Here is a 25,012-nt window from a genome sequence, read left to right on the forward strand (position 1 = left end):
CACCCCTCCATGTCCACTCTGGCCTCTGCAAGCAAAGGTCCGGGCCTGACTGCATCGTATTTGTTAGTGACTCTGGCATCCCTGGGCTGTGAGCTACTAGAGGGAGGCGTTTGATCATATTCAGCCGTAACGCCTCAGCTCTGATAGCAGGGAGGGTAAAGAGAAATCCCTGGATCAAGGAGCAGGAACTCCCAGTCCAGGAGGTTCTAATGCAAGCTCCCTGTGAAGGGACGGGGGCAGGAAGCATGTGCGTCAGAGCCTCAGACCCTTACCTGCCTCCAGCCCCTAGCTGGAGACTGATGAGTCACCGTACAAGTTAAAGTGCTTTGGGCACAAGTAATAGAAACTAAGATCCCCTAACCTTGGCTAATGTAAAAGAAAGGGGTATGGACAGCGAGACGTCCACCAATGGATGAATGAGTAGACAAAATGTGGTACATACACACGATGAAACATTATTAGGCCTTAAGAAGGAATGAAGCCCCTGACAGTGCTGCAACCTGGGTAAGCCCTGGAGACAAGACGCATGTGACACGTGCCCGTGGCTCAGCGTGGGAGCTGAGATCCCTGCTTCTCTCTGTTCCGGCCCTGCCTGGGGAAGACCACACAGCTGCACATCAGAGGATCTAGCAAAACCTCTGTGACAAGGACAAAAACTATTAACATTATTAATAGCTATCCTTATTTTCCCACTCTGGCCTGCTAAAAAAAAAAAAAAGCAGCTATGTTTTAAAAGAAAAGAAGAAGAAGAAGAGATCTAGTCAAGGGATAAAGATGGACAGGAAAATCAAGAATTCTGTGGGGCTTTTAATGAGTCAGAGGCCAGAGATGTTCTGGCCGGTTGGAAGCCTAGCATAATTATTTGGGACGGCTGGTGTGTGGGTGTGAGGTGAGGCACTGAAAGAGCGAGAAGAAGGATGTGAAATATGTATTTCTGTGTATTAAGGATGCATGTATCCCTGTCCCCCTTAACTTTGGCATTTCCTCCAGAGATTGAGAACGTTTGAAATACTTTTATTTTTATTTTTATTTTTTAAGATTTTATCTATTTATTTGACAGAGACACAACGAGAGCAGGAACACAAGCAGGGGGAGTGGGAGAGGGAGAAGCAGGCTTCCCGCGGAGCAGGGAGCCCGATGCGGGGCTCGATCCCAGGACCCTGGGGATCATGACCTGAGCCGAAGGCAGACGCCTAACGACTGAGCCACCCAGGCGCCCCTGAAATACTTTTAATTAGCATCTCTGATTGCGACTGTCATTCAGACCACACGCCCCCCCTCCCCTGCATTTCACAGGGCTGCACCTTTCTTTCCCAAACCTGGACTCCCACCGAGGCCTGATGGTCATGGAGAGCTGTGATGTTGTGGCCTTCCTAAGGCCTAACGCTTTTGACCTGGGCCAAGTTCCTGGGAGGCAGCAAAGGTATATTGGGATCCTTGATGTACTCTTGGACCCATTTGTTTTGGGGGTTGGCGCAGACCTCTCGATTCTTTTTGGTGACAAAGCTGTGGAGGCAGAGTTAGACGGTCAGTAGTCACGGAATGGGGTGGGGGGTCCAGTCCATGCTCCCCCATTTCTAGCTCACCTGCGGCTTGCCTCATACTCTTCATTGCCTCCCTGGGCCTCCCCCACCTGAGTTCCCTCAGAAGGCCTCCCTGTCTGGGTTCTAGACCTCATCATCCCGGCTTCAGCCTGTTCCCCGCTCAGGCAAGATGGCTGCCATTTATTGGGCCACACAGCTCTAAGTGGCAAAATCAAGAATTCAAGCCAGGCCTTCCCTGTGAGAGTCAAAGCCCGAGTCCTTAATCATGACTCCCCTCCTTCTCGCATGGAGACTTCCTGGTTCTGTGCATCTCGTTCCCGCCCCGGGTTCCCCTTCCGCCTCCACAGAAGTATCTGCAGGGAATGCTTACATGATTGCCGGCAGGTGACAGTTGAGGGCCTTTCTGTATCCCACCACCAGTTTCTTTGGCATTACTTTCTCATGGTGCTTCAGGCAGCAGGTGTGAGAACTGTTCAACGACTCAGGACTTTCTGAGGGAATCACATTGAAAGCTGAGCCAAGTAGGTGTAGAGGGAGCCCATGGTTGCCTACCTTCATCCCCCATCCCTTGCATTCCACACCTCTCATGGCAAAGCCATCTGTTAGCGGAGGCTGATGACAGCTTGACAGGTAACAGAGAAAGTGGAAAAAGTAGATGAGGACACACACGTAGAACCTCCAGCCTCTGCACTGAGTTTCATCAAGTGCAAATGCCTCAGTTATTCACATTTGCTGGTGAACCAGGGCTTGGTTTGGCAAACACGTATTGGGCTCCTATTACATGCCAAGCTCTAAGGGGGCAAAAAACACGAGGAAGACACAGTCACTACTCTTGAGTATCTCCCAGTCTAGTCAGGGTGAAAAGGAAGAGTGAAAAATATTACAGTGGCATGTGCTCTGGGATAGGATAGAATTTGGCAAAAGGTGCTCTGGAAACAGCTTTGGGTGGCTGGGAAGTCCCATAGCACGCGTGTGCACGCAAGTGCATGGCTTGATTCTTGAAGGCTGAGCAGGATTGAGACAAAGGGGTTGTAGGGCTTGGGAGAAAGGAAGGTATGAAGGCTTAAAGGTGGGGGAAGCTTCTGTGTTGGGGGAGCATTGAGCAGCTGCGGATGGCTGGAATGCAATGCGAGAAGAAAGATGTAAGGAGATGAGATTGGGGCTCCTGGGTGGCTCAGGTTAAGCATCTGCCTTGAGCTCAGGTCATGATCCGGGGTTCCTGGGATCGAGCCCTGAGTCAGGCTCCCTGCTCAGTGGGGAGTCTGTTTCTCCTCTCCCTCTGCCCCTTCTCCCCACCACCGCACTCGTATGCTCTCTCAAATAAATAATAATCTTAAAAAAAAAGAAAATAAAAAAATGTAAAAAGAAAAAAAGAGTTGAAATTGGAGAGAGAGAGAGAGAGAGAGGGGAGGCTCAGCACACCTTCCTTGGAGGGGAGGGTGGAGTCTATCCTAGATGCATTAGAGGGGCTGGGACCAGGGAGGAGGGTGAGATGAACAATGAGCCAGAGAAGTTAGGGCGGGAAGAAAGTGTTCTAATTTAGGCTTTAGGTCAGACATCTTGAATAGGAATCTTTTTTTTTTTTAAATTTTTTTTTATTCTTATGTTAATCACCATACATTACCTCATTAGTTTTTGATGTAGTGTTCCATGATTCATTGTTTGTGCATAACACCCAGTGCTCCATGCAGAACGTGCCCTCTTTAATACCCATCACCAGGCTAACCCATCCTCCCACCCCCCTCCCCTCTAGAACCCTCAGTTTGTTTTTCAGAGTCCATCATGTCTCATGGTTCGTCTCCCCCTCCGATTTCCCCCCCTTCATTCTTCCCCTCCTGGTATCTTCTTCTTCTTGTTTTTTTTTTCTTAACATATATTGCATTATTTGTTTCAGAGGTACAGATCTGAGATTCAACAGTCTTGTACATTGAATAGGAATCTTGACTAAATGATTTGAATCATGAGCAAATTTTTAAAATCTCTCTAGGTCTCCTCATCTATGAAATGAGGGTAAAAAATGCTTACGTCCTGGGATCAGGGTGAGGGTTGGTGGAGAAAATGGTGGTTAAGCCCTTAATTCAGAGCCTGGCACATAGAAAGGCTCAGTCAGCGCTTGTTATCATTAAGAGCAGATGGTAGGAATGACCATTCTTCTTGCCCGGAAATGCCACTTTCCCGCCTCTCTTTGATGCTGACGGGATGCTGGCCTCAGTTGGTTGTTAGCACCATGTTTCCCTTGAGCTCCCCTGACTGCTCATCAGTTGGGGATATCACATAGGAGGACAGGCAGAGACCTCCCCCAGCCCCCAAAACTGCAGAGTGCAAATCCCCTTGCAGCCTGACCCCTTGCTTCCAGCTGGTGGCCAAGACTGGAATATCTCGAGAGTACCATTTGGCCGATCCATGCTTTGCGTGGGCCATTTTCTCTTTTTGGAAGACTGAACCCACTGCAGCGGTCTGTTTGACCTTCCCTAAGGGCATTGTTGCCTCCTGCCACCCACGAGATGCAGCTCTGCTCATAGCGATGGCCATGACCCCGGTACTCCAAGCAAAGTTTACCAAGTTCAGGGGCATTTTGAGAGTGTACGGGCAGATTACATGGGGTGTGGGTGGCCCTTGCTCCCCTGAGAGTTTATACAGGCAGAGTCCGGCCAGACCAGATGCCCGGGGTAGCTTTAGAGAGAAAAGAAGGGCTGGGGCACCACACCCTGGGGTGGGTATGTGGTGTCTTTCATAAATGGTGGTTGAGTCAGGGGTAGAAAGTGGGTTAAACCAACCTTGTTCTCCATAGGTCCCGAGCATCCTGTGGCTCCAAAACCTTTCAACCCCTTTCCTCTTTTCTATGGACTTTTCCTTTTTCTATGTGGACTTTTTCTATGGACTTTATCCCCATTCCCCAGACCTGAGCTGGGGAATGGGTGTAGAGGCCATGAAATTCTCATATGCCCACCTGGGCATCCCACTGGGCCTTCTTTCGGCTGCCATGATAGTCCCAGCAATCTGTGCCAGACACTGCAAGGAAGGGGTGTCTAGGTTTAGAGTCCCCACTCCTGGGCTTAGCCGCCTCCCCAACGCTTTTCGTCCTGCTCTCCCAGAGCATCTGCAGCACCTGTCTTGCTCTCCTTTCATTGCTCATGTTTATTATCATCTCTTCTGTTACTTCCTTGGCTCCCCCAAATGATCATTCCTGTTCTCCAACCTCGGGACCCCTGATGTGACCTTGACCCAGCTTCCTGAAACTGCCTGATGACCCCAGAAGGGGTCGGGACCCCAGCCCAGCTCTACTTGCAAAAGGGAGAGTTTGCAGACAGCAGGTGTGCCTGCAGGAGGGGAGGCCCTGCGGCTGATGACAGACGTGAGAGGGCTCTTGGCATCACCTCACTGCCAGCTACCTTGTCCCCCCTTCTCATTCCTGCCCTACAGGGACAGGTGGACTCACTTGACTGGCCGTGCAAAGCAGGAGTGGTGACGATAAGGATGAGTAGAAAGAGGGCAGCCCCGGAGACCTTCATCCTCTCAGCGGGGCCCTTCAGCTTCAGGGGAAAAGCTGGTCGTCCACTCTGACTTCAGGGCCCTCTGGACTCTGACCACTTCGGAGCGGGTGGCGGAGGGAGGAGGGGCCTCCCTCAGTGTTTGCTGAAAGGGGGGCGGGGCCTGGCGCAGGTGAATTAATAAGATTTAAGTTCAGGAGGAGAAGAGTGGAGAAAGGGAGTGAGTGGTTCGTGCGCGCTGGGTGTCGGCCACCTTGTATGCCCTGTTTTACTTAATCCTTGCAGGAGTGAAGCGGAGATTATGACTCTGTTTTATAAATGAAGGCCACCGAGGCTTGGCGAGGTTAAAGAAATTCTCCCAGGCCACAGAGGAAGGAGGCAGGCAGTTCTGAAAACCGGATCCGTGTGATTTCACCACCTTATGGGCCAGCCGTCTCTATTTTGGGGGAGGTGGAGGGAGGGTGGAGCCACCCCAGTTCCCCCAGGTGAGCCATCACTGGGAAGGTGAACATAAGGCAGGATTAGAGAGTGCACAGACTGGGGCAAGGGGTAGGGTTTAGGCCTCTGAAAACGATGTGTCAGACAGATCCCCTGTCTGACACATGACTGACACATGACTGAGCTCAGAATTTTTCCTGTCACAGATTATGTTACTAATACACAGAGAAAAACAATGTGCTGATCTTGGGTCCTCATTTATTGCTGAGGTGTTTGGCTTGTTTATTGATTTTTTATTTATTTTATTTTATTTTATTTTTTACTATCTTTGGACCTTGGACTCTGAACCAGTTTTAGGTCTAGTTGGCCATCCCTCTTGAGTCCCCGCGGTATGGGTTCCTCCAACCTGCCGCTGTGGCCAATTATGGCCAGCAGAGGGCGCTCCAACTGCACACGCACCTGACAACCCGCTTCTGTGTCCCACAGTTCCAGGTTCCGGGTCCCCGGCCTTGACCAGGGCTAACCTGTCCCTCAGCATCTTCTCTCTTCAGACTGCCTCAGGACCCCATTCCTGGGGTTGAAGGCAGAGTTCAGAGAAGAGATGGAAGATACAGGGGGTTTTGCTGTGGATGGACTGTGAGCTCTAGAGGCAGAGGGGGGAGTGTTTCAGTAAATGAAGAGTAGAGGGAGGCAGGGGCGGATTGAGACCCTTATGGGGCTTGCTGTTTGGCATGACTGCTCTAAATAGGGAAAAGTTGTATGATGTATTTAGTCCTGCTGGGTTCAAGGCAGTTAGCGGTGGGGAAGCTGTCCTTTTTATGAAGGTAGGGAGGGTATGTCTGTGGGGTACCCCTGGGCTGCTATGTATGGAGGCAGGGCGGTCTGGAGAAGCCTGGCTGTGCCTTTAGCATACAAGCCTCCTCTTGGCCCTGGTCTTGGAAGGCCGCTGGCCAGGGAAGGATGGCCACAGCGCCTACACTGGGCATGCTCTTCCTCTGAGTATGCAGAGCTCCCCCTCGAACCCTGAAGATGGGTCTGAGAGCCTTTGGGGGCAGCTGGGTGTTATTCATGGAGCATAACCTCCTCCTGATTCCTGCCTCATTCCATCCATCCATCCATCCATCCATCCATCCATCCATCCATCCATTTCCTGAGCACCTGCTATAGGCCAGGCTTTCTGTTAGGCCTTTTGGAGGGCACAAAAGTGGCTCTAACAATAGAGTACAACCTGATGTATGTAAGTGGAGGGGAAGGGTTGGATAAAATATGTCCCCAAATCATTCTTGTCCCAGATGGCTGGGAACAAGGGCCTTGGGAGCTGCTCAGAACAAAGGATTTTGAAGTTTGGCTGCTATGAAGAAGGCTTTATGAAGATTTACCCGCAAAACCAGGTGATAACTCTTAGCTTTACACTTGTGTAGTTTATATAAGATAATACGCACAGGCTACTTAGCAGACTGCTTGGAAGGTAGAAAGCGCTAAGACAATGTCTGTTACCATCCTGATGATGATTGTGTACCCCCATCACAGGCCCTGACCTGTTGTTTTGCACCCAGGGCTGACCACACCTCTGCAGAACAAAGACTGATGCCGAGGGTGCCACACGGGCTGGGCTCCAACGAGTAGGTTCAGTAGAAATGAGTGAGGGCAGGGAGGGCATGAATTCAAGGTCTTTAATTCAAGGCAAGGCAGCTCCTGAGAGGCGGCTGGGGCTGAGAGGGGGGCCGTGGCCTCTTCTCTCTAAGATGGCCAGCTGTGCCCTTCTCCACCACTCTGGGTCACTCATTTCTCCCCAGGTCCTTGATGTAGTCCTGGACCCAGGCATCACTGGGGTTGGCACATATGGAATGGCCCTTTTTGGTGATGAAGCTGTGGAGCAAAAGGGAGAAGGGTTACCAACTGAGGCTTCCAGCAGCTGGGAAGTGAAAGCCGGTCAGCCCTCCCGAGCAAACTCCTCACCCACCTAGGCTGTTTCTCCTTCCTCTGCTAGAGGCAGCTCAAGGCCAGTCTCCTCTCTGAGACATGCTCTCCAGCCCCTCAGGGTCCCCCTGGGCCCATCTAGCCTCCGTGCTCCCCCTGCCCTTGGAAGTGCCCCCCTCCCCATCTCCTCCGTGCTCCCCCTGCCCTTGGACGTGCCCCCCTCCCCATCTCCTTCCCTGATGCCTCCCCATCCATGGGGTCCTCTTCCTCCTGCTCCCTGCAGGCTCAGCCAGGCCAGAAAGCCCCCTGGGTTGCCCCTCTACTGCCTGTTGCCGCACCTGGGAGGTGCTCTGGGGAGTCCCCATTCCGGGTCCTCCCTCCCCCACCCCCGGCCTTGCGGGCTCCCTGCCCCCCAGTGGGGTGTGCGGGGTGCCACTTACACAATGCCAGGCCTGGCGCACTGGCTGCTGGTCTCATAATAACCTGTGATCCGGTGACGTGGGATTGCGTGGGCAACGTAGCCGACGCAGCACTCGGCCGGGTGGTAAGGTCCTCCTGAGGAGAGAGGACGGAGGGAAGCTGAGCCTGGGCTCTTTGTTAGAGGCCAGACCTGCTGGCTGCTTCTGCACTCCAGAGTGTGGAAGAGGGAAGGAAGGAGGAGGTGGCCCCGCTGAATTCGGACATAGGATTGTGCAGATTCTCTCCTCTTTCCCTCCTCCTGCATCGGCAATCACCTTCCTTCCTGTTCTTCAACCTCCCCTAGAAAGACTGGCTGATGACCTTCAACTCTGGATTGAAGATTAGCAAAACCCAAGTCTTCTTAGTGAGTACACACCAGCCCTGCGGGGCAGGCTCGCACAGATGTTCCACATAAGAGGGATATTTGGAAGAAATCTCCATGAGGGACAGGGACACACGCCAGCTGGGCGTGCAGACCCAGCCCCTCCCAATCTGCCCATTCTGCCTGTGTCCCCATGGAACCCCTGTCCTGCAAAGAGGGAAGGAAGCTGACACCAAGGTCCAAGGACAGGGAGTCAGGACACCCAGATCCCAACCTCCCCTCGCCTTTCCTGGCTTTGTGCCCATGGCAACTTTATTCCCCTGTTAGTTTCCTCATCTGTCAATGAGGTTGTTGGACTGGATTGGTGGTTTTTACACTGAGCTCCCTGGGGGTCTTGGGGCTTCGGGGTCTCTTTCAGAGATACTGATGCATTAGGAGTAGAGTTTTGGGGATAGTATCCCTTTTGGCCCTTTTTGCTGTTTTACATATTAGGTTTCTGAGTAAGATTTTGCTTGAAGAAGGGTTCCACTGTCTAAAAAATGTTAAACATCACTGGATTAGGTGAACTGCCCAGTTATTTTCTGATTCTGCAATTCCATGGCTCTCATAGGAGGTGTGGGAGGGGGACAGTGGAAATCACACGTTCAGTCAAGCTTGACTTATGGAGGTAGCAGGAAGGGCATTTCTGACCAAGGGCCCTGGAGAAACAAGAAGCCACCATGGTCATGGAGTGGAGGGATGGGGGTGTGCACATTATGTGACCAACCTGGATAGGACTGGGAGTGTCCGGGCAGTGGCCTCCGAGGTCACCAGGGCGGCTGCATGCGTGGGTGGGAAGGGAAAGGCCTGGTCTTTTACCCAGCTAGCATCCTCCCTCCCCAAAGAATGGGATAAGGGGTCCTCTGGTCCCTGCCCAGATTCTCATTAACGTTAGACCGGCTTTATTTCAATAGCCTCCTCTGTTTCCCTCCCAGTTTCTGAAAAGGAGACGAGGTAAAATTGAGGGGTGAGGCATAGTTTTGGATGTGTGTGAAGGCAGCTCATCCTGAGGAATAAGCTGGGAAAGGGTGGCGAGATGGACCTGTACTTTCGTGGTTCCCCTCAGCGCACACCTAAGCAAGGCTGCCCTTGCGGGGTGGGGCTCACTCTGGAAACAGGTGGCCCCAATCTCAGGAGGCAAGCAGACAGATGGCTTTGAGGGTCCCCCCAAACTGCTCCTCTATCTCCCTGGGGATAATGTCCCCCAGATGGGCTGGGCCACTCTTACTTAATGGCAGAGAGAGATGAACTGAGGGAGTGGAGAGGCAGGCCTCACTCCATGGCCTTGGTGGGCAGGGAGACTGGTCCTGGAGGGCGAGGACGAAACCAGTTTCAGAAGACCCCAGACCTCCTTCGAGAGCCCCTCCTCCTTATATCCCCAGCAACCTTACTCCTGATTCTTTCCCCACAGGGCCCAGGTTGGAAGGAATACAAGGTGTTGCACTCACGTGAGGAGAATTCAGCCTTGCGCCCCAGGGCGCAGGTGACGAGGAGGATGACGAAGAGGGAGATGGCTGCCATGGAGACTTTCATCCTCCTGGTGGGGGAGAACTTTATCCTCCTGGTGGGGAGCTGCTGCAGGAGGAGAGCTGCCCTGGTAGGGACTTCGGAGGCTCCTGGGCTGAGGAGGTGTTGAGAAATGATCATCAAGGCAAAATGTTTTTTTTAAAATGAGGGAACTAAGATGACAAAGGGAAGTAGGGAGTAACGATGCCTCAGCAATTTCAGATCCTGAACGTTTGTTGAGGGCAGAGTAAGGGAAGCCTGGAGAGCCAAGATTTCAGGGAGGAAATTGCCTTCCATCCCTAGTGGGAATAAATTTAACTCCTTGGATATAAGCCCCCCCTTTGGTGTAGGCCACAGCACAGGGCCTGGGGTTACTGTTGCACACTTAGTGCAAGACCTCAAGGCTGGGACATGGCCTGTGCCCGATTCCAGTCCTGGGCCTGGAACAACGCCATGTGTGGAGGTTCAGGATCTGTTTGTCTGGAGATCAGAGGGGATTTGGGGTACCAGGATGAGGGCTGGAGCCCCGCAAGTCCGGTCTTACTAATCTGGGCTAGGAACTCCTCACTTAAACACTTAGGCAGAACCTCCAGCTCCCAGGCTTATCACCACCCTCTCACCGTACCCTGGGGTGAAGAAGCGCCACGATGCTCAGTAGATAATTTATTTAACAAACATTACATAATGGTTATATGCACTAGGCACTGTCCCAAATGTTTTAGGAATATTAGCCCATTTAATCTTTAAATCAGCAGTTGAGGAAACTGAGGCAGAGAGAGTATAAAAAACTCCCCCAAGCTTTGACAGTTGATAAGTGGAATCAGTGTTCAAACCTGGGCAGTCTAGTTTCCAAGTCTGTGTTCTTAACTGCTATGCCCTGGGGAAACATCGGGCCCCCCCCCCCCCCCCCGCCCCTTGCCCTGACTAAGCTGTCTCTGTAAGTGTCCTGGCTAGTGTGGCTTTTCTGCAAAGCCTTTAGTCTGAGCCCTTTCTGAGCTTTGGGGCCCTCTCTTGGTTTCTGACTTTTGTTACAGAGAAGCTTGATGGGTACCTAGAAAATGCCCTGTTCAGGGAGGGCTAGTACGCTTCACTGATTCAGGGTGGACCAGAGTTCTGTGTTGCACACCATTCTGAGGCCATGTCCACACACCTCAGAGGGAGTGCTGTGACTAACATGTGGTTCCTGTTAGGGTGCAGTTCACAGGCTATGTATTGCCATCTTTAGATTAGTCTAAACTGGCCATTTATGGAGGAGGAATTGGGACTCAGGAAGGGCCAGGGGCTTGCTCATAATTACAGGATGACTGGGATGCAGAACAGACCTGCCTTAGTCTAGTGGCCTTTACCATGCTCTTCTTGGGGGCCCTTGGCCCATTTTGCTTGCTGCTGTGGTTGGAAAGCTGTTCACATCTTCTTTCCTTGACTGGACTCATCAGGGCAGGGAGCTTCTGTTCTTTATCTTTGCCCATTCACACAGAGCCTGGCAGGGAGCAGGTGATTTATAAATGCATGTTTTAGAAGAAGCATGAATAAATAAATTGAGCAGGTCAAAGTACGTACATCTCACAGGAAACATGCTGGGGTGCCAAGACAGGCATTTATTAGACGTATTCTGTGTTTGTTATCATCAATAACAATACTATTTAAACTCTCCAAATCAAATAACAATTGCCATTAGGAATCATTTAAGGAAATAAGTTGTTTTGGGGGTGAATATGAGTTGGAAGGAAACAGTGTTTACTTTGTTTTCCTGGAGATTTAGCCTCCCTGCCAAGTTGTTGTTAGGAGCCTTACAGGATATCCCTTTATTTTCTAAGAAATTATTAAGTTCCTATCTATGTTAATCTGTATATGCTAATTGCTATAATAAACAACCCCTAAATCTCAGGGGATTAATTAAATGAAGGCTTATTTCTTGCTCTCGTCACAGTCCAATGTGTGTGAGCAGTAGGATGAGGGTGTGTGTGTTGGGGAAGGCTGTTCATGCACCTGTTCAGGGACTAAGCCTTCTTCTATCTGTGATTCCCCCAGTTTCAACACAAGGCCTCCAAGTTTGCTACAAATGGAAGAGGCAGAAGAGAGCTGGGAGATTTTCATGTACCAGTCCCAGAAATGATATAGATGACTTTCACTTAACACTCCATGGCCAGAATGAAGTCACCTGGCTCCAATTTAATGACAAAAATATGGAAAATATAGATCATCTGTGTGCGTAGGAGAATGGAATGGGTTTATTGACTACATCACTTCTTTGCCACAATATCAAATGCCAGGTACTGGGCTATGCTTGGAGGGTGGGAATGAAGATGACCCTGACCTCAGAGGACTCATAGCTTCAAGAGGGACTCAAAAAAGTAAATGAAAATTACAATACAGTGGGATGAATGGAATTTGGTAGCAACATGGAGACCTTAAATATTCTGTTGCCCACTGGTAAGTATGTAGTACCTATTTAAAAAATATTAAAAATGTTTTCCAAAGCAGCACATACACATTGATTTAAAAAAAAAATCAAAGAATACAGAAGGAGTGTGTGGGACATACACATTCTGAGTTCCTGCTTGTCTGAAGATGTCCTTACTCATCCCTCATACTTGATGGATATTTTTGCTGGGTATAGAATTCTACCTTGAGAGTAGGAGAATTTTTTTTGCAAGGGGGGACTTATATTTGTGTTTTTCCCCTGGTTTTTCCTCTTTCTAGACATTTTTTTAAAGTTAATGGTCTTTTTATTGGAAAAAAAGACTAGCATTTACAACTAGGAATGGACATAAATTGTAATTTCTTGAACAGCAATGTTGACGGTGTCCCACAGCCTCAGCCTACTCTGCTGGCTCCAAGTCATGGTTCAGAAGGTTTTAAAAATGGAGTCCAAAGATAGTCCCTTCCTTTTTAAAACTTTGTGTGAATGGTGACAGCCACACCCGCTTTGCTCTAGTACAACGAGGACAAGTCTAACCCAGCACACGCAGCCTGCTACCAGGATGAGTGTCATCATCACCATGGGTCAGGGCACACGGAAGTATGAGAGGGCTGTTCTGCTAAGGGGGCTATGTTTAGACTATTTATCCTTCATTCATTTTTCTGCACAGAATCCTGAGGTAAACCAATTTTAAATGTTTGTTTTCAGTAAACCAGCCATGACGATTTATACTAACAAACTGAACTAGAACCCATTTGAATACGCTTTCAATTTGTTTTTTTCATTTATCATTTTTAACACAAATGCCTGATACTGCTCAATTGTCAAGCAGCATGCAAGAAAAACTGGCCAGCCCAAACAGTGTATTAATCAAGAGCAAATGGAACTGCAAGGAGTCCACGAAATGCTTCTTGATCATTAAGGTAGTACAAGTATTTATATTATAAAACTGATGGGAGCTTGATCTTTAAAGGACAGGACCACCAACCGATACATGCAGATTTTGTGTGTGTGCACCTAAGGGACCTTTGACATTCAGTTTTGCTGTAGAGAAACAGAATGAGTAAACGAACTTTTTTTTTTTTGCAAGAGGTAAGTAAGAGATTCAGTTGGATTCTTCTGGGGGGGGGAAAAGGAATTGAAAATAAGTCTTCATTTTACAATCATCATCTATATGAATTCTTCAGAGTCAACTTGTCCATCTCCATCAATATCTGGTTCTCTGACCATTTCATCGACTTCATCTGTTCGTTTTTCTCCCAAGTTTGTCATGACATGAAGTAGTTCTGCCACACTGATGTAACCAGGGCCATCCTTGTCAAAGACTGGGAATGCCTCACAAATTTCTTCTTCACTGTCTGTATCTTTCATTTTTCCAGCCATCCTAGTCAAAAATTCTGGTTAGTCAATGGTGCCGTTACCGTCAGCATCCACCTTGTTGATCATATCCTGCCGTTGGACTTCTGTTGGGTTCTGACCCAGTGACCTCACAACAGTTCCAAGTTCCTTTGTTGTGATGGTGCCATCACTGTGTTTGTCAAATAAGGAGAAAGCTTCCTTGAACTCAGCAATCAGCCATGCTGCGCGCTAAGGGAGGGGGAGCAGAGGGAGCCAGGGTGGTTGCCCTAGTGCAGGGGCTGTGGTGGTGGGGTGCCCCCCACACTGCCACAGCTAAGGCACAGTGTGCGCTCAGCGCTGTGAGTAATGGCCCCCTGCCTGCGAGGCTCTCAGCACTACTGCCCCATTCTCTAGGGGATTTTAAGATTTCTGATTTATCCTTGTTTTTTTTTTGCTTTTTGACAGAAAAAGATGATCCGAGGCTCATCTTATACTTTGCCCCAGCTCTAGGAATCAACCATTTCTCCAATGAGTCCTGGTTCCCATTAGTAAAGGATGGTTTTGAGAAATCTGGGTGCTTAGGGTGCTCACGGCTTATGGGAAGGGCATAGCTCTTAGGTCTGAGCTCTTAGTGGACAGAACTAGGAAATATATCGAAGCATATATGTGTGAATGTGTATATAAATTTATATCTATTTCTATTATATCAATCTCACACATTTATAGCAATTTCTATGTCATCAGTCTCACTATATGAAAAACCAAAAGTTTATACCAATACATTCAATTCCAAATCAACACCACAGGGTTTATTTTAACCTTCCTTGTCTATGTGTTTCCCTCTCTACTTTACAGTGAGAAATCTGGCTCCCATTAACCTCAATATGTTTACCTCTTTGCATTGTCCCCTGTATATACCAATCTTCTGGCCATACTGACTGTATCACAGGTCACACTGGCCTCAACCATGTGGGTCATGCCCTCTGCCGCAGTCCTAGCTGAGTCCTCAGGTGAGCCCCCTGGTTCACACCAAGAGAATGAATACATGAAGGGGGAAAAAAAGAGAAAAGGGAATGAGCTATATATTTAAAATCTTCACTGTGGTTCTGAAAGTAGAAGAGTAAAAACATGGATGTTTCCATTTGCTGTTTTATGTCTTGATGATTTCTGTTGCAGCTCTTTGAAGTTTTTGTTTTATTTTTTTTTATTTTTTAAAGATTTATTCATTTGAGAAAGAGAGCAAGAGAGCAAGCATGGGAGCATGGTGGGGAGGGGCAGAGGGAGAAGGAGGGAGAGAATCTCAAGCAGACTCCCCACCAAGCACAGAGCCCAAGGCAGGCTTGATCCCAGGACCCTGAGATCATGACCTGAGTGAAAATCAAGAGTTGGCTGTTTAGCCAAGTGAGCCACCCAGGTGCCCCGCCCCCCGTTTTTAAGAACTTTTAAACACAATTTTTCTAGCTATTTTGCACAACTCCCAAGATTTTTACTTTAAAAAATTTTTTTTAAAAGATAAAAAAATTTTTAAACTAATCTCTATACCCAGTGTGAGGCTTGAACTCACAACCCCAAGATCAAGAGTTGCTCACTCTACCCACTGAGCCAGTCAGTGCCCCTCAAGATTTTTGCTTTTAAAAATTGAAAATTGGTTGCCAGACTTATTTAGCCATGTTTAAACTTTCCTCAATTGCATATTTCTTTTATAATTAAACAACTCTGATAAGCTTCATCTTAAAAAGAAAACAAATATCAACACAAGTCAAGAACTGGCTCATTTTGTTGTTTGTTCTTAAGAAGACCATAAAGATTTATTTTTCAATTCTTTGAAATTGTTTTTTGGTTACATGGAAACATGTGCTTTTTATAAAAGCTGCAAACAATGCTGAAATTACAGAGTCAAAAGTGAGAGTTCTTCAAATTTCCATTCTACCCTGTAGCATCAACATTACCTGGGAACTTGTTAGATATGCTGATTTTGGGGGGCTCCACTTAGTCCTACTGAATTAGAATTTCTGGAGATAAGATCCAGCACTCTGTTTTTAACAAGCCTTCCAGATGTTTCTTTCTTTTTTTTTTTTCACATGCATGTTTAGTGTTTTATTCTTTGAAGAATGGTTCTGAAACATTACACTAAGTCAGGCTGAAAGGTAAAGTTTAAAATAGTTTTATAAGGCTATAACATATGACTGTTCATTCCCCAAATTTTGACCATAGAGCTTATGATATACCTAGTTGGCAGTAGGACCAGGTTTTTCCAAATAGTCATCATTTTTCTCTTGTATGCATAGACTTCTTCTCTCTAGCTGTATTCTGCTTTTGTTGCATTATCTCAGAGTCCCTCTGCTTTCTCCAAGAGGTGGTCAAGCTATCCTCTTTTCTTTTTTCCCTGCTAATTTCCTGGGATTTCTTCATGTTTTTCTGGCGGGCACGTTCTCGCTAATTTCCTTACTCACGGGCCGTGCTCACCCGGGACTGAGCCTGGAAGAGTGCCCTCCAGGTGATTCTTATGCATACTAAAGTTTCAGATCTATAGTGCACCTTCCTAACTGGTGTGCTTCAATATAGAGGGGACCCTTGAACAACACAGGCTTGAACTGGTGCAGGTCTACCTACATGTGGATTTTTAAAAAATAAATACAGTAAATGCTGTAATGTATTTCCCATGCCTGATGATTTTTTTTCCTTCTCTTTAAAGATTTTATTTGTTTGTTTGTCAGAGAAAGAGAGAGAGAGTACAAGCAGGGGGAGCGGCAGGCAGAGGGAGAAGCAGACTCCCCACTGAGCAGGGAGCCCGATGCGGGACTCGATCCCAGCACCCTGGGATCATGACCTGAGCTGAAGGCAGACGCTTAACTGACTGAGCCACCCAGGTACCCCTGCCTGATGATTTTACAAAATATGTGGTTTTTTTGTTTTTATTAAAGATTTTATTTGTTTGACAGAGAGAGACACAGCGAGAGAGGGAACACAAGCAGGGGGAGTGGGAGAGGGAGAAGCAGGCTTCCCACAGAGCAGGGAGCCTGATGCGGGGCTCGATCCCAGGACCCTGGGACCATGACCTGAGCCGAAGGCAGACGCTTAACGACTGAGCCACCCAGGCGCCCCCAAAATATGTGTGTTTTATGTTTATGTTATCAGTGAGGCTTTGACAATAGTAGGCTATCAGTAGTTAAGTTTTTAGAGAGTTATACTTGGATTTTTGACTGCGTGGAGGTCAGTGCCCCAAACCCTACGTTGTTCAAAGGGTCAGCTTCAGCCTTTGGGTAGCCGGCGTGAGGCCTGGGGAGGTATATGGCCCAGGCTGGTTGCCCCTCGTATAAACAACCTCATTATTTTAATCCAGTGTTGCATAATAACTTGGAGATTTAGAGATGAATTATACATATGATTCTTGTACACAGAGGTCATATTTTATTCTTATTTTCAATCTTCTCTATATCCTGCCTATCACAATGTATAACATAAAGTAGCCACTCAGTTGTTGTTTGAGTGACAATAAATACCTGTTTCAGGATTCCAGAGAAAGGGGGGTGGGTGCTCTGGATGGGATAGCAGGGGAAGGTTTTACAGGGACATCGAAGTTGAACCTTGCAGCCTGGGTTGAGTTTTGCTGGGAAGAGTTGAGAGGAGGAGCATTTGTGGCTGAGGCACCACAGAGAGCAAGGAAGCATAAAAGAACACGCGATTTTTGAAGAACTGTGAAAATAGAGTAATGTATTATTTAATTGACCTAGACATAACAAGCCATTGTCCGCTCCAAGACCTCAAAGACCTTCTATGAGTGACCAGATGCTTGGTCAGAAAGGAACGTCTCAGTGTCCATCCCCCTTTCTGTTCAGCTGCCATTGTCATGACCCAAAGTCTTGCTGAGGAGACACCTGGTCCTCTGCTGTCCCGGCAGTCCAGCGGTCTGTGCTCTCCATTTCATTCTATTGAGCTAACAACTTGGCCAGCCGGAGAAACCAGTGAAATCACACACCTTCCCCTTAGGTCTAGCACGGTTTCAATCCAACAACTTTTTGAGATTTTCACCGAGGCTCTGAAACAAAATCTCTATGGAGAAGCCAAAAGTTGCTGTTTCCATCACTCAGTTCTCAGTGGGCTGGTGTTAACTCGAAGCTGCTGAATTTAACAGAATACAGTGAAGTGGATGAGAGCAACAGGAGAGATCATAAATGGGTCAAATTATAAGCCAGAAGGCTGAGCATCTGTATTTGCCTCTTTTACCTCCCCAAATCCCATGGAAATGACTGGAAAAATATGAAAACAAACATAAATTTGTAGTAGCAGAGGAAATCAGAAAAGATGACATCAGCTGACCGTAAGAAGAGAAATCTCTGTATAAAGGACATGGGTCAGCTTGATGGCAAAATAAGGAGGCTGCAAAACCTGTTTCCTCATATAGGTGAAGGAGAGATCATTGAAAAAATACTTTCTCAGCAGCATCCTAGGTAACACAAAGATCAAAGTCAGTGGTGTTGGGAGAAGAAGCTATGAACTTGCCAGTCCCCACTTCAGGGCAGGCGGGTGTGGGGTTTGCCCCAGGATAAAGCTACAAGCACAGTTCTCTATGTAAGAAGTCTGTCTGCGTGGGAGTCTTCCACAAGGGATGATGGACCGGAGAGGGAGCTGGGTGGTACCCAGGACAACTTCTGGTCAAAGGAAAGAAAGAAGTCCCACCACCTCCGCCCCCTAGAAATGAAGCTCTCCGACAACCTCAGTGAAAGCCAGACCAGTCCTACCCCTCCTTCCTTCTCACCTACCAGAGCCAGTGCCCCCATCCTCGGAATCTGCGTTCACAACCAGGGAACTAGGGATTCCCACTTCCGCTGGGAAAAAAGAGAGGAATCCCTGAAGGAATGAAATTTACCAAGACACAGTTCCACCTGCTAGCCTGCCTACATTTTTCACCCACACCTCCTAAAATGGTATCTCTAAGCGAGGTCCTTCCTAAGACCACCTGCGTAAGAATTACCTGGAATGCTTGGCTAAACTGTGTACATCTGTGCCCTACCTTTTACTCCCTGGTCATCTTCTGTCTACCCCCTACTCCCAAATGATGAAGTGAAAGGAGCTTTTCTACACTGTCGGCAAACCTCCAAAGATTATTCTTCGTGGAGAGAATAAGATGAGACAAAGTGTGAATGTGTATTTAATCCCTTTAGAGTTATAATTCCCAGCTTTAATCATTGTCTCAAGTGTCTTCTTCTAATAGTGTTTATTATTATGATGGATATTTGGTTATCAGTCAGTTTTTTCCCTATAACTCTATGGCAAATCACCCAAAAAGTAAGATAGGTTTTTTTTTTTTTTTTAAAGACTTTGTTTATTTGAGAGAGAGAGAGTGAGCACGAGCTGGGGGAGAGGCAGAGGGAGAAGCAGACTCCCCACCGAGCAGGGACTCGATCCCAGGACCCTGGGATCATGACCTGAGCTGAAGGCAGACGCTTAACCAACTGAGCCACTCAGGTTCCCTGAATGTAAAATTGATATTCACTCCAACTTTATTTTTTTTAAAAAGATTTATTTTTTTATTTGAGAGAGAGAGAGCGCTCAGTGGGTTGAGGGGCAGAGGGAGAGGGAGAACCTCAAGCAGACTCCCCGCTTGCAGGACTCGATTTCACCACCCATGTTCAGTCCAACTTTAAATGTTTTTCTTAATGTCCTTTAGCTTTAAAGAGGGGAAGTTATGTCTGTTGAGAGAAAATATCCAAAATGTAGAAATAAGGCAGAAGGATGACTGCAGGCAGGTCTTCCAATGTCATTTGGAAGATTGTCCACAAAGCCTACCCCAGGGTTCCTGTAGGGGAATGTCCTCTCCAGTGGTGGTCTACTTACTACTGATGGGGCCCCTGACTTTGTGAAATTATGTTAACTTGTAAATTTTTATCTAGCACAGATGTAAATGACTTTTGTCCAGTAGAAAAGATAATTACCAGGGGCACCTGGGTGGCTCACTTGGTTAAGTGTTGGACTCTTGATTTTGGCTCAGGTCATGATCTCAGGGTCATGATCTCAGGGTCGTCAGATTGAGTGCCGTGTCGGGCTCTGTACTGGGTGTGAAGTCTGCTTAAGATTCTCTCCCTCTCCCTCCTTCTCTACCCACCCTCTAAAAATGAAAAAGAAAGAAAAAGAAAATATAATCCCCAGTGTTACAATTTTATTTTCCTATAGGATATTAATCTGTTTTTCTCTGACTTAACATTTCAGAATGCCATCCCCAACTAACTGTATAAATCTCTGTTCCTCAGATGATCTTTGACTCAGTTTTCCCTCATTGAATGGGTTAAGTACATTTTGACACATATTCAATCTATGTTTGAATGAGTTTGAATGTTTTTAGCTTTTAAAAAATTCTATTATGGCACATCATTTGGAAAAAAACCCACAGAATCCAAATTTCAGCAGTTCCTATAGTTTCTTTTTCCTCTTGAAATTCAAGGAAAGTTATATCGGATACTCTTTATTAATGCATTGCTTTTATAACCAGAACAGAAAGAACAGTAGTTGTTGCTTTTTGAAAAATAATTCAGGCCAAGAAAATCCCAGGAGGGAGTTGGGACAAACCAGTTGGAGGTGGGGTGAGTGGCCCCTAGTATTCCTTCTTCTCAAGCAACATCTGCATTATTAGGTTCTTCCTCAGGGACCTCATGCAATTCTGAACTTCCAAATCAAGGGGGTCAGCACAGACAAGCCTCTCCTTCTTGGTGAGGAAGCTGGGGAGCAAGGCGGAGAAAGATTACAAACTAAGGGGTGTTCAGAAAATGGGGATGGGGAGCCCCATCCTCCCCGGCCCTGGGATTCCCCCACTTGGACCAGCCTGTTCTTTTTCCTTCTTTGCTGCAGGGACTCAGGGCACCTCCTCTCTGAGACCCTGCCTCACTTAGCCTCTGAGACTGCCTAAGTGACTCATGTGTGTTTCCTCAAGCAGCCTTTCTTCTCTCTCCATCTGTCCCCGGTGTCCCTCTTCACTGGGAACATCTCTTACCTGATGCCCTGCAGGATCCTAATGAGGACACAAGCCTCCCAGGACCTGGCAGGATCCAGAAGGTGGGACTTTTCCTAGACACCCCTCCCCAGATACGACACTTACATGACACCTGGCCGGGAGCACCCACTGCTTGTTTCAAAAAAATCTTTCATGTTTGCACATCGAATTTTTCGTTTGTAGTCTGGGCAGCAGTCAGAGGGACGGAGAAAGCCTGCTGCAAGGGGAACGAGCCATTTAAGGACTGGGTCTCTTTTTAAGGAAGACTAGATCCTTTCCCCCTTGCCTCCAAAGTCCCGGGGAAGGGTGAGAAGGCACAGGATTCCAGAGGGATGTTCTCCTCTGCCTGCACTTGCTTCACTCTCCTCGGGGCTGAGCTCTGCGTCTGAGGGCACCCAGGCAAGGCCACAACAGGGCCAAGACCAGTTCTGATAGAAGAGGGAGCGTCTTGTGCCAGCAGGAGGCATCAGTGAGCACCTCTGCCCCCAGGTGAGCCCAACTCGAGAGACGGAATGGAGGTGACCTCTAACGGCCCATCCCGATCTTCCTGGGGACATTCGCCACCTTCGGGACACTCCCCATCTGTCCCCTACCCCCGCCCTGTAAATGAGGTGTTTTGAAGCCACTGAACAGATCTGTGCAGCTGCTACTTTTAAGCATATGCTATAATATAACTTATACCTTTACCTTCCCTGTGTATTAAGGGTTCATGCTGAAGTTTCGCCACCATGGGTTCTGTTTGGGAGAAACAGACAAGGAGGGGAGAGAAATCACCACGGCAGCCTTGTCTCGCTGTCTCCACTGGTCTCATGCCTCAGCCCCATCCCTTGGTAGAGAGGTGATGATGCTGGACCACTGGACACCGATCTGGGTTCTAGATCTGCCTCCAGGCCCCTCTTCTCGTCTCAGGGCCCTGGGATGTTTCAGGGAATTTTGAAACTGTCTGAGACGTGAAACCATCCGATTGACTTTGAAATACAAAAAGCAAACTGTAAATCCGATATGAATAAATCAGTCGAATGGGTACATAATGTGATACATGCCACAATACTTTCCATACATTTCTGGAATCCACAACGGCTCAGGAAACCGAAGAATGTTTCGTTAACTGATCTGGTGGCACAAGGTCACCCAAAGTGAAGTGAGGCTATTCACAATCATTATTTACCCCAGTAGTATGATTATTTGTAGTTGCTGCCGAAATACTACCCTGTTTGATTGAAGTATACTTCTCAGACTCTTCCAGTGAGTTAAGTAATGTCCAAGTATGTGTTACCTTTTTAAAAATGTCATTTATTTTCTTGAAAATGTAAAATATACATAATAAACACAATTGTGAGCATGTTTAAAAAGCGTACGGTTCAGTAGGACGAAGCACATTCACCTATTGTGCAACCATCACCACAATCCATCCATGGAACGTTTTCATCTTGCAAAACTGAAACTCTGTACCTGTTAAGCAATAACTCCCGTTCTCCCGTCCCCCAACCCCCAAGCCACCACCATTCTTCTTTCTGAATTCGACTACTTTAAGTGCCTCATCGGAGTGGAACCATGCAGAATTTGTCCTTTTGTTACTGGTTTACCTCACCTAACATAATGTCTTCAGTGTTCATCCGTTTTGTAGCACGTGTCAGAATTTCCTTCCTTTTTAAGGCTGAATAATACATCGTATGTATATGCCCCATTTAAAAGAACTCTATTCATTTGTTAATGGACGCTTGGGTTGCTCTCACCTTCTGGCTGTTATGAATAACGCTATGATTAGCATGGGTGTGCACGTATCTCTTCATGTACCTGCTTTCCGTTCTTCTGAGTATATATCCAGAGAGGAACTGCTGGATCATATTGCATTACCTTTTTAAAAACTGAATACTTCTGCCTTCCAAAACACATCTAGCCCCAAAGTTTTGGATAAGGGATTGCGGACCTGCGTTATGCTAATTAGGCAAAGGCAACTGAACTTTTAGATCATTTCTTATAGAGTTACACATAAATTCTATTTAAGAAGGCATGTGTTTATACTTGATATGCTTACTATGATGTGTGTGCGGCTTGCAAAATAAAATCTTAAGTGGCTTTGCCTTTCCATTGCAGCTTCCTAACCAGCTCCTACCCTCATTCCACCACTTAATAGCTATATGATCTTTTTTTTCCGAAATGGAATATTTAATATACTTTGTAAGAACAGAAGAAATGCAACAAGGATTAGAATTTTATAATATACATTAGATATTTCTGTAAAAGGTATTCCATTTTTCAAAGGCGTTTCCCCGATTTCCCTGTCTTTCTATTTTCCTCAGAGCACTAAGCAGGAATTACTACTCAGAAGTAGGCTGCTCCGTTGTATCAGACAGTAATCACATTTTTAGGTTTCAAGTCCTCATTATCTCCCCAAACCCCTTTTCCTTTCACCGTACAGTCTCACCGCACTGTTTCACGGTAACATTGTACTCAGCTCAAATTCAAAGAGCCTGAAAGAAGCTAGAGGCCCAAGGAGTTTAGAGCGCTCGTTTAGTAGCAGTGTCCATTGGCACAAACCTTCTTTTTATTCATAACTATGATAATAGACATGGAAGCTACTTTAATGAAACAGGAACTCAGGAATGAGATCATTAAATATAACTAAACACATTTTAAATATAAATACCATGTATTTCCTGATTAGTATCAGGTAAGTATCTAAGCTATCTATCCCAAATTCTGGTCTCAGAGAAAAAGGTCAGAGACAATTATAAGCAAGGTGCTTCATATTATCAGGTCCATTTTTAAAACAATGAGATCCTTTGGAACAATCACTTTAGTCTTTCTTTTTATCAGAGATTTCCGTTGGTCCTTTTGTTGGTAATCCATTTATGTCTGCGTCCTTACAGTCTACCTTGCCTTTGTTTTTATTGTGGGATTCTCAAAGAGCTTTTCTAGGCCACCTACGACTAACAAAGGGGGAAATCAGAGGATACATGTATGGCTCCAGGAATTTTTTGTAGATCCAGAGCAGAATCGGAATGACGATGCAAGGAATGCACACCATCGGGAATGCACATCTGCTGGAGTTCCTGAACCGCAACCACGGGTCCGAGTGTCTAGCTATATGATCTTGAGCAAGTTGTCTAAGTTTTCTCATTTGTAAAATGAGAATAAAAATATAATATGCAAAACTATACAAGTTGCTGATAGTCTACCCCACAAGGTTGTTAGGAGGATCTAATGTATTAAGTCCATAAGACACTTAGAACAGAGCCTGCCTGCACGTAAGAAGTACTAGATATTTACTTGTTAAATAAATAGAATGGTTAGGTGGACTCGGGTGAGGCACTTTCCTGGCTTGTTACATTTCCTCTCCAAAATGATAGTTTTACACTAACATTGTAGAATTCTTACTATAGTTCTTTTGATTTAGCACGTAACAGTCCTATGTCAGCTAAGAGAAGGCATCAAATAATTCTGGTCATGAAAAGGGAGAGAGTTATTTCCCCAAGGGGGACCAGTCATTTGTATACAATTGACTGTATTGTATACAAATGAGAGATTTGTATACAATACAGAGGCCTACAGCCTATTGCTTCTGCTTTTTAAACAAGTGCTGAATTCACATCCCTGTCTGAGACAGGGAACAACCTCAGCAGGACAAAGGTGTCCTTCTGCGTTTCCTCCCCAGCTCGCGAGTTACCGCGGACCTTGTCACCAGTGGGAAGGTTCACTGAACTCACCATGAAGGACCTGGACCCGGGATCCAAGGGCAGTAGCAAGAATGAGGAAGGGGAGGGCAGCCAGGAAGAACTTCATCTTCCCTGTAGCAGGCAGAGCTGGTCTGAGGACTCCTGGCTTTCTGCTCTCTGACTCTGTGGGATCCCAGCTCTGCCCTTGTATTTATAAGAGAGGAGGATCAGGAAGTCACAGGGCAGAGGTTCAGAGTGCTGTTCTTTGGCTGTACGATAGACAGCATGCTATTTCTGAAAAAGGGAACAAGGCTGGGAATGCAACAGGAAGTAGACAGTAAAGGAGACTTCATGCTTTCCCAACTGCCCAGTGGATACAGGCACAGAGAGCGACTATTTCATGAAGGACCCTTCCTCCAGGAGGTTAATTTCATCCTCTAGGTCAGAGTGTTTTCCTCAGGAGCTAAGCACCTTCAAGTGCAGGAATAGCCTGTAAACCAGTCGTGTGATTCCTCACGCGGACTCCTGATCCTTGACTCCTCGCTTTGTTTCACACCCCACAGCCAATCCATTAATAACTACCGTAGGCTCTACTTGCGACAATGTATCCAGAGTCTCATTATTCCTCAGCATCTCTCTGCTGGGAGTTTTTTGAAGAGGCTCATGGATGTATCTCAGAATATTTTGCCAGGGGGAAGCGAGGGGAAGCATTTATCTTTGGCTTTTATACCTGTGGAACTTTTAAAATATGGCCACGGGTTTTGTGACACTCCTGTCACTCAGGGGTGGAGTCTATGTTCTCTGCCCTAGAAATGGAGAGGGGCTTGTGGCTGGTTTAATCAATAGTGTATGCCACGTGACCTCTGAGGCTAGGTTGTGAAAAGTC

At 46.9% G+C, this 25,012-nt stretch overlaps 3 protein-coding genes and 3 pseudogenes across 4 annotated transcripts; all 6 read right to left on the bottom strand.

Moving 5' to 3' along the window:
- Positions 1 to 1,148: 1,148 nt before the first annotated feature.
- On the bottom strand, positions 1,149 to 5,138 carry CCL16 (C-C motif chemokine ligand 16). Its single transcript, XM_021704568.2, has 3 exons — positions 4,984 to 5,138; positions 1,915 to 2,035; positions 1,149 to 1,506 (listed from the first exon to the last, which is right to left on the bottom strand). Exons 1-3 carry the CDS (start codon positions 5,054 to 5,056, stop codon positions 1,374 to 1,376), a joined length of 327 nt encoding a protein of 108 aa, XP_021560243.1. The 5' UTR covers positions 5,057 to 5,138; the 3' UTR covers positions 1,149 to 1,373.
- Positions 5,139 to 7,079: 1,941 nt separating this feature from the next.
- On the bottom strand, positions 7,080 to 9,945 carry LOC110593302 (C-C motif chemokine 14-like). The gene is made up of 3 exons (XM_021704567.1): positions 9,662 to 9,945; positions 7,834 to 7,948; positions 7,080 to 7,342 (listed from the first exon to the last, which is right to left on the bottom strand). Exons 1-3 carry the CDS (start codon positions 9,858 to 9,860, stop codon positions 7,252 to 7,254), a joined length of 405 nt encoding a protein of 134 aa, XP_021560242.1. The 5' UTR covers positions 9,861 to 9,945; the 3' UTR covers positions 7,080 to 7,251.
- A 3,348-nt stretch (positions 9,946 to 13,293) lies between these two features.
- On the bottom strand, positions 13,294 to 14,457 carry LOC110593163 (annotated as a pseudogene).
- Positions 14,458 to 15,744: 1,287 nt separating this feature from the next.
- Positions 15,745 to 18,260, bottom strand: LOC110593160 (annotated as a pseudogene).
- Positions 18,261 to 19,629: 1,369 nt separating this feature from the next.
- Positions 19,630 to 24,305, bottom strand: LOC110593300 (C-C motif chemokine 15-like). Of its 2 annotated transcripts, none has more exons than XM_021704565.1 (4): positions 24,178 to 24,305; positions 21,155 to 21,202; positions 20,573 to 20,684; positions 19,630 to 20,195 (listed from the first exon to the last, which is right to left on the bottom strand). In XM_021704565.1, exons 1-4 carry the CDS (start codon positions 24,251 to 24,253, stop codon positions 20,072 to 20,074), a joined length of 360 nt encoding a protein of 119 aa, XP_021560240.1. In that variant the 5' UTR covers positions 24,254 to 24,305; the 3' UTR covers positions 19,630 to 20,071. The 2 variants fall into 2 exon arrangements, with proteins under 2 accessions (XP_021560240.1, XP_021560239.1); XM_021704564.1 differs by having other exon boundaries at positions 21,149 to 21,202.
- Positions 23,246 to 23,498, bottom strand: LOC110593306 (annotated as a pseudogene).
- Positions 24,306 to 25,012: the final 707 nt, after the last annotated feature.

Source organism: Neomonachus schauinslandi, chromosome 15, assembly GCF_002201575.2.
Source record: "Neomonachus schauinslandi chromosome 15, ASM220157v2, whole genome shotgun sequence".
NCBI classification, from domain to species: domain Eukaryota; kingdom Metazoa; phylum Chordata; class Mammalia; order Carnivora; family Phocidae; genus Neomonachus; species Neomonachus schauinslandi.

What these genes read in the sequence shown, in the direction of transcription:
- CCL16 (XM_021704568.2), bottom strand. Translation starts at nt 5,056, where the DNA reads ATGAAGGTCTCCGGGGCTGCCCTCTTTCTACTCATCCTTATCGTCACC. An exon ending in TGCTTTGCACGGCCAGTCAA is followed by an intron (nt 2,036 to 4,983) that starts GTGAGTCCACCT and finishes TGATTCCCTCAG; the next exon opens with AAAGTCCTGAGTCGTTGAAC. An exon ending in TGTCACCTGCCGGCAATCAT is followed by an intron (nt 1,507 to 1,914) that starts GTAAGCATTCCC and finishes CTGCCTCCACAG; the next exon opens with CTTTGTCACCAAAAAGAATC.
- LOC110593302 (XM_021704567.1), bottom strand. Translation starts at nt 9,860, where the DNA reads ATGATCATTTCTCAACACCTCCTCAGCCCAGGAGCCTCCGAAGTCCCT. An exon ending in CAAGGCTGAATTCTCCTCAC is followed by an intron (nt 7,949 to 9,661) that starts GTGAGTGCAACA and finishes CTCTCTCCTCAG; the next exon opens with GAGGACCTTACCACCCGGCC. An exon ending in TGCGCCAGGCCTGGCATTGT is followed by an intron (nt 7,343 to 7,833) that starts GTAAGTGGCACC and finishes TTTGCTCCACAG; the next exon opens with CTTCATCACCAAAAAGGGCC.
- LOC110593300 (XM_021704564.1), bottom strand. Translation starts at nt 24,253, where the DNA reads ATGAAGTTCTTCCTGGCTGCCCTCCCCTTCCTCATTCTTGCTACTGCC. An exon ending in AATACACAGGGAAGGTAAAG is followed by an intron (nt 20,685 to 21,148) that starts GTATAAGTTATA and finishes TTCCCCTTGCAG; the next exon opens with CAGGCTTTCTCCGTCCCTCT. An exon ending in TGCTCCCGGCCAGGTGTCAT is followed by an intron (nt 20,196 to 20,572) that starts GTAAGTGTCGTA and finishes CTTGCTCCCCAG; the next exon opens with CTTCCTCACCAAGAAGGAGA.